The sequence below is a fragment of the Acipenser ruthenus genome, chromosome 10 (genome assembly GCF_902713425.1).
Source record: "Acipenser ruthenus chromosome 10, fAciRut3.2 maternal haplotype, whole genome shotgun sequence".
Classification (NCBI taxonomy): domain Eukaryota; kingdom Metazoa; phylum Chordata; class Actinopteri; order Acipenseriformes; family Acipenseridae; genus Acipenser; species Acipenser ruthenus.
Window position 1 is genome coordinate 11,692,779 of NC_081198.1, and position 12,850 is coordinate 11,705,628.

General features: G+C 43.0%; 1 protein-coding gene across 9 annotated transcripts in view; it reads left to right on the forward strand.

The window, feature by feature from the left end:
• LOC117407902 (myomegalin) overlaps positions 1 to 12,850 on the forward strand; it is a 76,486-nt gene that overhangs the window by 55,175 nt on the left and 8,461 nt on the right. For 6 of the 9 annotated variants that reach the window (XM_059031746.1, XM_059031744.1, XM_059031747.1 and 3 more), the window contains 10 exons: positions 208 to 634; positions 1,668 to 1,860; positions 2,825 to 2,941; positions 3,597 to 4,089; positions 4,876 to 5,111; positions 5,393 to 5,444; positions 10,338 to 10,579; positions 10,895 to 11,038; positions 11,454 to 11,651; positions 12,504 to 12,785. In XM_059031746.1, the coding sequence (XP_058887729.1) occupies positions 208 to 634; positions 1,668 to 1,860; positions 2,825 to 2,941; positions 3,597 to 4,089; positions 4,876 to 5,111; positions 5,393 to 5,444; positions 10,338 to 10,579; positions 10,895 to 11,038; positions 11,454 to 11,651; positions 12,504 to 12,785 (2,384 nt within the window). The remainder of the gene's footprint in view (positions 1 to 207; positions 635 to 1,667; positions 1,861 to 2,824; positions 2,942 to 3,596; positions 4,090 to 4,875; positions 5,112 to 5,392; positions 5,445 to 10,337; positions 10,580 to 10,894; positions 11,039 to 11,453; positions 11,652 to 12,503; positions 12,786 to 12,850) is intronic. The other 3 variants (XM_059031743.1, XM_059031741.1, XM_059031745.1) reach the window with 3 other exon arrangements.

The following is a 12,850-nucleotide window of genomic DNA, read 5'->3' on the forward strand; positions in this document are numbered from 1 at the left end:
TACAGCTTTACATATAGACTTCTCAAATACTGTGCTGCTGGTCTGATGGCTCATACTACAGTATGTACTAACTAGGCTACCGAAAGTTGCTTTTCAAACGAGCTGCACTGGTTATGTGGTTGTTTTAAATTTCAAATATAAAGGATAGCATAGAATAGCATGACATTTTAAATTGGAAAAAGCATTGTGTTTCTCTGTTGTGCTCAGGAACGCGCTGCAGAGTCTGCGGCTGGAGAACGATGAGCTGAAGAGTCTGGCGGGACACGTGAAGTCAGGATGTTGGCAGAATGGCGAGGCCGGGAGGCTGAGCGAGGAGGGTCTGAGGCAGGAAGTGGGGAGACTGAAGGGCAGGCTGGGGAGCACAGAGACCATTGTGGAACTTCTGAAGGAGCAGCTGCAGCTGAACTGCCAGACCTGTGGGGAGGAAGGGGTCTTCAACCCAGAGCTGATAGTGAACATGGCCCACGAGATCGGAGAACGGCTGCGGGAAGAGCTGGGCCCGGCGCAGGGGACGCGCCTAGCTCCGGAAGTGCAGCTCAGAGAGGGAAGTGGGAAGAGAAAGCGCAGTACCAGGCCTCACTCCCTGGACCTGGGGGCTCTGCTGTCCCAGTCCACCAATGAGTCCTCTCTACAGGTGAACAGTGCTGCTTATTTATTGCCTTTTAAAAATGCATATATTTATCTTGCAAAATCTCTGCCAAAATATTTTTGGAGCCATGTGAGTGACTGGCTTTTTAGTCTTTTCCTACAGCCTGTCACTAACCAAGACATCCAGTCACTGAAGCTGAAGCTGCTCTTAATAATGCCTGGTAAAGATTTGACATTCAATTGGACTCAGGAAAGCAATTCAGGAAGTGGTAGTCATTGGAGACACAGGAAAATGATGAGTGTGAGCCAGACATCTCCTCCTAACACAAACATGTTGCTTGTTGGTCACCACCCACTGTAAGGATAGTCTTTGACCTTGGCCTAGGGTGATGAATTGGGATTTTGTTTTCAGTGGCCGGCTTACATAAACAGTTACATAAGACTGGAGGCTGGAAGAGAGTTCAGGGCCAAAGGGTGGAGATAAAAGGGCTTTTCTTGAAGCAGCATAGACACGGGTGAGTGGGAGACAGAGAGCCTTTTGTCAGACTGATCTCTTGTGCTTGTGGAGTAGCTCTTTAAACCACAGTACTGCAGTCATGCTTTAGAGAAGGCTTCCTGTTATTGATTGAAGAACTACTGACAGTGCATCTTAAAGAAGCTCATAAGGGACAAGAAGGACTATGTCTGTTAATCAGGGGGCTCTGTTCATGCTTAACTTCATCATATCACTGTCAGAGCAAAGAGGTCTTTATAGCAAAATAGGTTTGTTTTTATGTATCTTTTATTGGTATTGATGTTTATTACTGGTGCATTAGTGTTATAGTTTCTGATTTAAGGAATCCAAAATGAGTATCTGAGTTTACAGTAGTTGATTTTTAGAGATGTTTACGCAGGTTTAACTGTTGAATGAATTAAATGCAGAACTAAATTGATTAAGGTGTTGTTGTTTTCACCAACAGTGTAGGTAACTGTCAAGAAGCCAGCCATGGAAATTGTATTCTAATTCTCAGCCATTACAGGGAGGGCTTTACTTTCAACCCCCGCTCCTTCTCTCTCCCACCCCCCACCCCCCCCTGCAGGCGGGGTTGCAGATGGATTCAGGACGGTTCTGGGAGCACGTGGAGGCAAGTGTTCGTGAGCAGTCCCAGCAGCTTCGCTCTGCGCTGGCCTTGAGTCGCCAGGAGAGCCACGAGCTGCAGGAGAGGCTCAAGGTGTCTGAGGCCACGCTGCAGGCCCAGTCCGACCAGCTCAAGCATTACCACGTCCTGCTCAGTAAGCACTCCTCTGACTACAAATACTGATACCCTTTCACTGTTTGTATAGCAATGTGTTACTGTCACATAAGCACAGGCTTAAAGAAAAAATATCTGATACAATCAAGGCGTTTAACTGAACTCTTTCGTGCCTGGCAACCTCATATGGCGAAGGATAAAAACAAAACCCTCTTCTAGTCTTTATATGGGAATATATGTAATACACAAATGCATGATAACCACATATGAGGATGCCATTTTTTCCCCATATAAAGCAATGAAAAAAATGTCAGTGAAAAATATGCTTGTGTCCAAAACTACTTTTTTTATCAGTTCTTTTCTTTTTTTTTTTTTTTTTTTTTTTTTATAAATTTAGTCGTCGCCAATTATTTTTACCCCGGTTTTCACCCCAATTTAGCATGCCCAATTATTATCTGTATCCCCGGCTCACCGCTCGCAACCCCCCCGCCGACTCGGGAAACGGAGGCTGGAACACGCGTCCTCCGAAACGTGCTCCTTCCAAGCCGTCATTTTTCGCACTGCAGATGCACAGCAATGCCACCAGACCTATAGTGCCGGAGGACAACACAGATCTGGTGGCTCCGCTGCACAGCCACAGGCGCCCTATCGGCCACAGGGGTCGCTGATGCGCGGTGAGCCGTGGATTCCCCTGCCGACCTAAGCCCTCCCTACCCGGGCAGCGCTCATCCAATTGTGCGCCGCCCCCTAGGAACTCTCGGTCACGGTCAGCTGTGACATAGCCTGGATTCGAACCTGCGATCTCCAGGCTATAGGGCACATCCTGCGAGGAGCGCCTTTACTGGATGCGCCACTCGGGAGCCCTTATCAGTTATTTTCAATATTTCCTGCATGAAAGGGTTAATTGGATTACTTCAAACAAATGCCAGTTTTAAAACCTGGATCTCATGTTGTAGTTTTCCACGTGGCTGTGCTCCATGTCTTGGTTTGTTTGAACCCCACAGCTGAGGTGTCGGTGGAACAGGAGAATAAGCAGGTGCAGGTGGACCTGCAGGACCTGGGCTACGAGACGTGTGGCAGGAGTGAGACCGAGGCTGACAGAGAGGAGGCGAGCAGCCCAGGTGAGGACAAGTGCAGTGCTCTCCAATGAAATCATTCTGGAGGGACAGTAACATTTTAGGTTATTTATTGTGAAGCTTTCCAGGTATGCAATAGAACATGTGCTTGAGGAATGTGACTGAGAAGTTCTCAACTATAAAAAAAAAGAAAAAAAAAAACAATTTCATTTTCTAAAAGATTGGTGTGTATTTGGAAATAAAAGTTTTACCTGCAATGCTTGGCTGCAGCCATTCAAAAAAGTCTTTATAAGGCACTACATCTTTATAACCACATGAGGGAACTGTTGCTGTATTTCTCGAACTAGAATTGCTGAGACCATTGCAGAGCTTGTATTTCATTTTTAAAAAGGTAATTGAGCACTAATGGAAAAACCCAACATTTGTACAAGGATCCTCTTGAAAACATTATGTACTCTTTAGTATATTTTGAGCCCTGAAACACTTATCTGTTTCAGTTTTAAATGCATGCCTTGCATTTGTGGACCTGTCGTGAAGACAATACATAACCTTTATGCCTTTTTTTGTTTTGTGTTAATTAACAGATAAAGAAAAGTTTATTTTGCACTTATGGGTGCTGAATTTGTTTGTATATTTGTTTGGGTGAAATGTAAAAGTAGTTTTGATAACCTGTATATTTTTGTACGGTACTTGTTTCCAGAATATGACGAGCTGGATGTGCAGGGAGACCTGTACAGTGATGCCAGCCTTATGGAAGAGGCCCGCGCCCCCCCACTCCCTCTCAAGTCCAGTCTGAAGGTGAGGCTGTGGCCGGAGGAGGAGCCAGTGAAGTGTGAGGATGTGCCGGCTCTGCAGCAGCACATTCAGGACCTGCGAGCCCAGCTGCGCCGATCCGAGAAGGTGATCCGCAACCTCCAGACCCGCGTCTGCTCACTCTCCACCACCAGTGACTACGCCTCCAGTCTGGAGCGACCCCACAAGGTAGCCTGGAGCTTCGAGGCCTCGCCTGCTCACAGCTGTGTGGAGGACGACGAGGGCTGGCAGTCTGACGAGGTGGCCATCCCAGCTGCTCAGCCCAACAAGGAGCTCCAGGAGCTAGTGTCTCGCGTGGCCTCCCTGGAGACTCGGCTCAAGAGCTCCAGGCTCGAGGGCAAGGCAGCGGCTGGCGATGTCAAGTCTGCCACCTGGCCGGGGTAGGTATATTACAACAGGTGGAAATGCAGTGTATGGTATTATAGTGCTAACAGTGTCATGCACAGCAATAGGGTTCTCTGTTTAACTTACAGGACTTGTTACTGTTTGATATGGCAAGTTGCAATATGTTTGATACTGCAGTTTTTAAATAAACTGTTCTGTTTCTCTCAGACTCTGTAACAGCCAGTACTTTTTAAGCATGTAGACAGAAACAGTGGTATTATAAAAAGTAGTATTCAGGACACGTATGAAGGTCAGTGTAAAATTCCACTACAGAAATGCCTATTTCCATTAACCTGATTGTGACAGATGTTAATATAAAACAAGTTTGAGGCAGTTCTGGTTTGAACATCTGCTCTTTTTTTTTGTTTTTTTGTTTTCATATTAAACGCTATTACAAAAAAAAGCCATCAATGGAAGTAAAAATGTAGCATTGGCATAGAAACAATAGCTAACTATATTTGCTGTATATTTTAATGTTGATTTATTTAGACATTATTTTATGTGGCTACATAAAATCTCAAGTAGCAATTTACTGCATCCAACAAGTAGTTTAGTGCAGGAGCACAGATCACCAATAGTTCATATATCGAAGTACAGGCCAAAAGTGCTAGACAAACAGTGCAGGAGTGAAAAAGTGCAAATGAGTCAGTCAATGCAAGACCATCCTCAGTGCTTACTTGTTTACTATGAGGTCCTCAGTTCTGAAGCAGTTTTTGCACCCCTTTCACATGAGGCGTCATTGCTGAACCCCACAGTTAAGGGCAGTGACTTTGCTCTTTCAGGAAATACGACTCTCTGATCCAGGCTCAGGCCCGGGAGCTCTCCCACCTCCGTCAGAAGATGCGGGAGGGCCAAGGTGTCTGCCACATCCTGTCCCAGCACCTCGGCGACACCACCAAGTCCTTTGAGGAGCTGCTGCGCGCCAATGACATCGACTACTACATGGGCCAGAGCTTCCGTGAGCAGCTGGCACAGGACACCTCGCTGGCAGAGCGCATCAGCAGCAAACTCAGCGGCCGTGAGTCTTCCCTCCTAGTGTCTTAGATTTGGGAATCCCCATCACTTTAGTTTTTTCAGCACTACATTGATGACACTGTACTCGCAACATTAAAAACAAAAAAACATGTGTTATTACAAGGAGATTTTCTGATACCTTTAAGCCTTTTATTTTGTGAAGACACATACCATTTTATAAAACTGTTTGTGAAATGACAGTTTAATCAATTTAAACCTTGACGGAACTCTGTTGTAAGAGTATTCTGTACAAGTCTGAATCTTTTTCTGTTTCTCTGTTTGCAGGAGATCGATCAGAAGTTGATGACAAGACAGGACATGAGCTGCTGGCTCTGAGGTAGGCAGTCTGACGATTTCAGTTTCACACACGCTAATTAGATATAGTATTAGAATCAAAAGCTACTGTGGTCTATTACTTATAGCACCACATACAAACCTCAGTGAAGGTTTGTCTTCGTTTCTGCATAGCTACCTTTGTGTCAGGAATCCTTACCACTGAGATGCTGTCCCTGTTGATACAGATGAAATGGTGAATACCTGAAAATATCTATCTCTCACAAAAAAATAAAAAATGTGATATAAAAGTGCAGTGGGCTTAAATCAGCCATTAGTACACTATATTCAGATAACATAAGTAAGTATAGACTTGCTCATTCGAACTGCATGGATCCTGTTCAGAATAGTGATTTGTTCCTTGTCTAGTCTGTTTTGTGTTTGTGATACTTACATTATGTTAAAAATCAGAAACAAAAACATTGTCTTACACACTTGATTTTCTGTTAACAGATGTGATTTTTCATACCAGATATATTTCCACTTTAATGGACTGTTGTGTGGGTTTGACAAGCAATACACTGGGAATGGCTGGTCTGCTGATGAGCCATGTGGGGCTTAGAGGCAGTATACCATGGCATTGATCCCCAGGCTGGCTGTAGGAACAGTGGGCTGAGAAGATTTTTTTAAAAAGTTGAAATAAAGTTTGGCGATGAGAACATTCTCACTACTTCTGCATTTTGGCAACATCATATTGCTAAACACCACACAGGAATTCCCTTCTCTGCCACATTACTGTGTTCCCTGTTTCACTTGCAATGCCAGTGGATGACAAAGACTCTCTATACACTGAAGCATATGGCAATAAGACATTCAGGCAGTTGGGCAGTGAAATTACCAGCAACATTTGATTAATGACACAGGATATGTGGATAAAACTATCACAATTGTGTTTCAGTTGAAATTTCCAACATAAGGAGGTTGTAACAGCTGATTGTCCAGAATATCATTCTGTAAGCTTTTTGCATATTATATCAGCCTTGTGTTTTCATTACCAAGGCCAGTACTTTTCCTGGCAATTCTTCATCAGCTAAACCCTAAACATCCTGCTGATTAAATTTGTGTGATTGTATGACCCTGCTGGGGGAGGTGAAGGGCGTTTGAGTCATTGATTTCTAGACAGATCAGTTACTTTCTGTCATACGCCTGATTTGCTCCTAGCTGGTTGCTGGTAAGAACACAGAGGGACACAGAGAGATGATGAGTAACAGAACTCTCAGTACAGACTTCCCTTCCGAGTTTAAATTATATTTTAATGGAACCTTACCGGTGGTCTAAGGTAAATTAGGCATCCTGTTTCTCAGCTGTGAACTGCCTGGACTTAATCAGTCAGTTTGGTTTCTATAGTCGAAATCTGAAACAGTGGAGGTGACAAAGAGCAGGCTGGTATACAGATTGCCTTGCCCACCTTGGAGCTGAAGCAAGGGATTATCAGCAGGGTGGGGGTTAAACTGGGGTACAGAAATCTGCATACGTTCACAAAGGCTGCTTTTCTCCCAAGCGCAGTTTAATTTTACATGGGAGAAATTCTCAGCCATTGTGAAACAAGGCATGTTTCCAAGTGCTCATGCTATTTTATTTGTAACTGACACATATACAGTAGATTGAGATTCCATGACTGACAAATAAAATGGGGATTTTTAAAGCGTGCAACTTTCTTGATTTATATAGCCTACTTTATCAACATGTCAATAAAGAGTCAGATAGTATTTTATATAATTTTCATTATCATTATCAATATTGTTATAATAATAAGTAGTACTGTACAAGGTCTTCATTTATTTGGCATTGCATCCGCCACGGAGACAGGAGTTGTTTATCCTGTTCTTTTAATGAAGTGCTGAGCCTCTCTTAGCAGTACTCTGATGCAGCTTTCCTTAGCATTCCCTATAATGCCATAATTGTTAGTTTACATAATTGTTAGTTGTTTGTATTCTTCACTCCTTCCTGTCGGTATGAGGAGACATAGCCTACCTCAATGTTAGACACTATCCAGTCAAAAATACATTCTCAAAGCTTCTCGTAGCTTATTTTACTGTTCAACTGCAGTGAAGCAGTGGAGGAATATACTGTAGTTCTTCACAATCGCTTGTGCCTCCTCCTCTTTATCATACAGCATAGCCCCCTTGCTGAATGATATGGTCATTGAGGACGTTTTAATATAAAGCATGGCTGCTTTGATCACTAATGTCATTACTGGTCACAGGGCTCCCTTGGGGAGACGATAACGACCAGCTTTTTGATTGGATCATTTTCCTCACTAATAGGCCAAAGCAGATTCCCAGAGGGATTTAGTAGCTGATAAGACCTTTTTTCCACCATGGTGCATCTGTTCTGGGCATTAGCCAGTTGTCCAAGCTGCACTCAGAGCTTAAGCAGCACTGTGGTGCACTGAGAATATTTCTGCAGTCCGTTTGGTTTTCTTAAAAAGTGTTCTATGTAATTCTGATTACATTATGAGGTGTCTTGGGACTAGGGTAATCAAGTCGTTTTCAATGAAATATGCCATCAAGAAGAGGATTCCTTATTTCTAGGGAAGGGATTGTCTTTGCACCCCATTCAGCTTCATTCTTCTGTTGAATGTTGTGAAAATCTACAGATGACAAGCAGCACAGTGTTTCTCCATATTACAGGGCAGATCTGTGGATGATGCTTGCTGCTTGAAGGATTGCATGTATGGATCAGGTTCACACTTTTTGTGAGTCTTGCTTGGACTTTCAGAAGCACCGAGACATTTCAGAAGTGCATTGATTGAGGATCGTTTGTTTTTAAGGTTTATCTCATGCCTAGGAGCAGTCCAGTTCCTATTACAGTCTAACACATTCGGATACTGACTGTAAAAGAAGGGTGACCGGGCTGATTAAATAGATTGCCTTGTTCACTTTATAAATTTAAAATGCTGTGTTGTAGGTCTTACTGAACACATCACTTTTGTTGTGCAAATCCTGTTTCTCAGGGGACTACATGGTGGTGACAACAACGGCTGTGACAGAAAGGCAGATGGATGTAGGTTTACAGCAAGCTGATTTATCTCAGTGTGGTCTCTGTGATTAAGCTTAAGAAGCAGGTAACACAGAGACACACCATAGCAATTGACCCTCTATGTGGGAGTGAAATTTATCACTGGTGGAGGAAGATGTCTGTCAGAATAGCCTGTTTCAATGAATTGAGAGGAAACGCATATCTGGAGTTGAATGGAAACCTGTAAACAAGAGTGTACAGTGATTTGTATTAAGCAAGTGATGGAAATTTATGAAATATATTTGCCTTTAACTTTTAACTTGAAATATTAGCCGACTTAGCCAAAATAAAAACATTTCTACATAAAAAATCTATGAATATCAAGAGCATTAAGGAACATGAGTAATTAGTATTTTCAGTGGAAGTAATAAGCTGTGGAAGTAATCAGAAGGTCAGGCCACTGGTACTGTCAGCTAGCTCACATTAATGGAAACTGATTGCTGTGATGCTTTCTTTGATTGCTTATTGAATGGAATTGCCCCAAAGGCTTGGTAACATTAGGGCTTTTTTCCCAAAAGGCCTGTGAACAATTCACATACAAACTGCACTTTGAACAGGCAGAATAAAGAGTTTGCCTTAGAGGACATATGCTGTGTGTATAATGCTGTGGGTTTCTAAAGGCAATAAGAGATCTGCGTAGGTGAGTCACGTTAATCAGCTGGGTTTCTAGCACAGTCGAATAGATACTTTTACAGGGCTATGTTTGGATTTCTGTACTGATGTGACAGCCTGAGAGGCGGGAAGACACAGAGAAGAGTCTTTGAGAGTCATTGCAGAAAAGGATTTTTGCGAAGTGAAGACAAATACAAAGTCCTTGTGGATTTCAAGTGTTCTCCCTGATCTTTTTATGCTTGGCATATTTTAAAACAGCATTTTTAAACAGCATAGAAGCTAATGAAGGTTGCAGAGGATTGCTGTGGATATTGATTAGATAAATTCTACTCTCCAGTGCGTCCGTTTAGCATGCTTAGACTCCTGGCTTAGCAAAGATGTTGATGAGCACATCCAACACAATTCTGTGTAATACAGTCGGTGGTACCTAGCAGCCAGCAGTGGTGGAAGTTGTTTCCTGTAGGAGCAGTAACTGCGTCGTCACTATGGCCCCGCTGTGGAAGTCAATGCTCTCAAAGAGCAGCCCGCTGTACCGCAAGTCCCTCTTCTCGTTCACATTGTGGGAGTCCCGTGTACAGGAGCGGGAGCTGGTGTTTCTACGGAAACAGCTGGACCAAGAGAGAAGGGCCAAGCAGAGGCAGCTTGACAAGTAAGAATCAGGGAATGGGAGAGAGGTTTACATGTCAACCACAGGAAACATTTTACTACAGTTTATTGACTTAATGTAGATGAGGAGTGCAACCGTGACATTTTTCCTTTGCGAGAAAGTTTGGGGCCAATTATACTGAAATGATGAATGAAATCAGAATTTCACATGCATATTATGACCCACAGAGTGGTAGTTTGAGCTACTTAATAATCAGTTTAGGTTTGTAAGGTTCTTATTTAAGGGGCTAAAAAGGTCGCTGGCATCAATGCAAGGGCCAGACCAGGGAGAAGTTGCTTCCCGTATGGACTATATTGTTAATGGGTTAATTAAGTGTTAAGTGTTTTTGATTCTAGAATTACTGAAGATTTAATGCTTAGATTTTCACTGATTCATATTTTCTTTTAAATATATATATATATATTTTTTGTGATGGAAGCTATGTGATGGCAAAAATATGTCCTGTCACAACAAAAGTAGTCATTTGTCAATGTTGGTTAACAAGGGATTTCTAAAGCATTAGAAGACTTGGTCTTAAATGAACATGGCTAAGAAAGGGCTGCTTGCCGTTCCTCATGTGTCTCTGAGTTTGTGATTTGTGTTCTCTTGTCTTTCCAGGCTAAGCAGGGAGCTCCAGCAGAAGGATAAGATCATCGAGTCACTCCGTGCCAAGCTGCAGCAATGCCCAGACACGCCCTCAAGCAGCCGTGCCCTTTCTGACTCGGACAGGACCTCCTTCGTGTCAGATGATCATGCCTCCATCAATGATGACCTGGAGCTCTGCTCTGACATGGACGCTGCCAGCGAGTACACACAGGAGGAGCGTGGGGGCACCATGAGCCCGGAACAGGCCAGCACAGGTAAGGGCAAATCACAACAATTCTACAGTATTCCTTTAGTTTTTATTTGTCTCGACCTAGCAAAACACAGAGGGTTGCCAGTAACACAGTAGCAATAACTATTTTTTGATTATGTGTTACATATTTTTTCAAGTTCAGTTTCTACAAAACTAAACAACACTACACAAATAAAGGTTTTAAAATAATATTCAATTTTCCACGGGAAAATAATAACACAAAGTTTTTGGCCTACATTGCTAACACACTAGCCAGACAAAGCAAGGGCCTGTCATATCAGTGTAATGTGAGTCTACATTGAGCACCATTTTCTTTCAGATTCTCACAGTCATGGTGGTGCTTCGCCACAACACCCATCAATCCCATCACCCACCACTGCATCCCATGGGGCTCAGTCCAACAAAAATACAAAAATTCCATGCTCACAATATAATCCCATGGAGTCCAGCCTGGCACAGAAAGGTAGGGTAACAACAGAGGGCTGGGTGGGTGTGCATCACTTCTGCTCCATAGTACTTATCATACTGTGGTGGTCTATGTAGTACCATTATGCATTACACCTAATTGTTCATTATTACATCTTCCATGTAACATCAAAAGTGGACCATACATTACTGTATGTGCTTTGGACATTCCCAACTTCAAACTTCAATGGGTTGTAGATGTGATAGGGGAAAAAGCTAATTATTCTACGCACTTGGGGTAATGAAAAATGTGATTTATTTTTTTTTACATTTATAAGCTACATTTTAGTTGTATTTGAAATAATCATCAGTAAATGGGTTATCTCGAAGGTTTGATTTGGTTCGGGTTAGTGCAAAGAGAAAGGCCATTTCTTTTCCAATGTATTCCATTTCTTTATTTCCTTTGTTCCTAGACCTCTATTCTGGCCCCTTGTCCAGTGCTGTCACTTTCCCTCAGACCCACTACTGCCCTGACCCATCCAGTCAGTTTGGTTCCCTGCCCTTTAACACCCGACCTCCGTTCCTTGACCCCAGTTTCAGTGGTGCATCACCGTTCTCCATAGCGGAAGTGCACCAGGAACTTCAGATGCTGCAAAGGCAGCTGGGAGAAAGTGAGAGCCTTTGATCTGCACGTTTCTGTGTGTGTGTGTGATCACAGAGTGGGCAAGCTTTTCATCCACTCAGCATGTGCAGCTTTGCATGGCAGGACATTAGCAGCTGCCATAACATAGTCTTGAATGCTAGACTTCTTTTCTGCAATGCCTAGGCATGGGCCCTATTTTTCACTGTTCACTCAGCTTTTTGTTCTGCGGTTTTTAGGCTTCAGATTATGGCTGGTGATATACTTTTTGTTTTATGGTTTTTAGACTTTTTGCCTACACTGAGGTATCCTGAGAGATTTAACACAGATGTATCAGCTGGGGGTTTGCTCAGTATTGCTGAAGTTGTTTTTTATTGAGTTCAAGGTGCAGTAAGGTTGCTGTGTGTAATTATAAGTGCAAATGGTGGTATATAAATTCATAGATCACCCATCACAAATGGTCGGGGAGAAAGACCGGAAGGCTTTGAGTAAGAGGAACTAATCCCATGTTTTTCTTATTGCATTTGAGCAGAATCTTTTTTTTTTCTTCAAAATATCTCCATATCTAACCAAAATTATTAAACATGAGTATAAAACAAATGATAATATATCATTTAAACCATACAGAAAAACAGAAGTGCAATATGGATCGGCCGTGTCCATTCCACATGCAAGTGGGACAGAGAATTCTATATCCAGCCCATTCAATTCCATTCAATTGTGGTCTGATTTTAAATGCTGCAGGCTTACATTTCAATGAATTCTTTCATGCATGGCATTCCCTTGCATGCACAGCTATTAAGTGTTTGTTATTGTATAATGCTGTATTGTAACTGGAAAGAACAGGCTGTTCCACCTCCTGATATTTTGTCTCTGCCTCCAGCCACAGGGTTTGCTGTTCCTCATGTCAAACCGCTGTCCCACACTGCCAGCTTCTCCCTGACTGGCCACTCACAACCCCAAGCCTCCAGCTATGCCCCGCTGTCCCATCAACCATTTCACCAGACCTATCCTGGCAACAGCACTCTGAAGGCAGCCGAGGCTGGCTTGCTTGACAGCAGTGCAGTCTGGGATATGAGCCACCTTGTCAGACCCATAGGAACCAACACTTATGGGGACGTGTCATCAGGATCATCTGGGTATCAGTCCGGCACCAGCCACACAGGTAAAGATATCAATGCAGCAGGTATCAATGTGCAGCAATATGAAGTAAAGCCTCTGAAGTTTTCT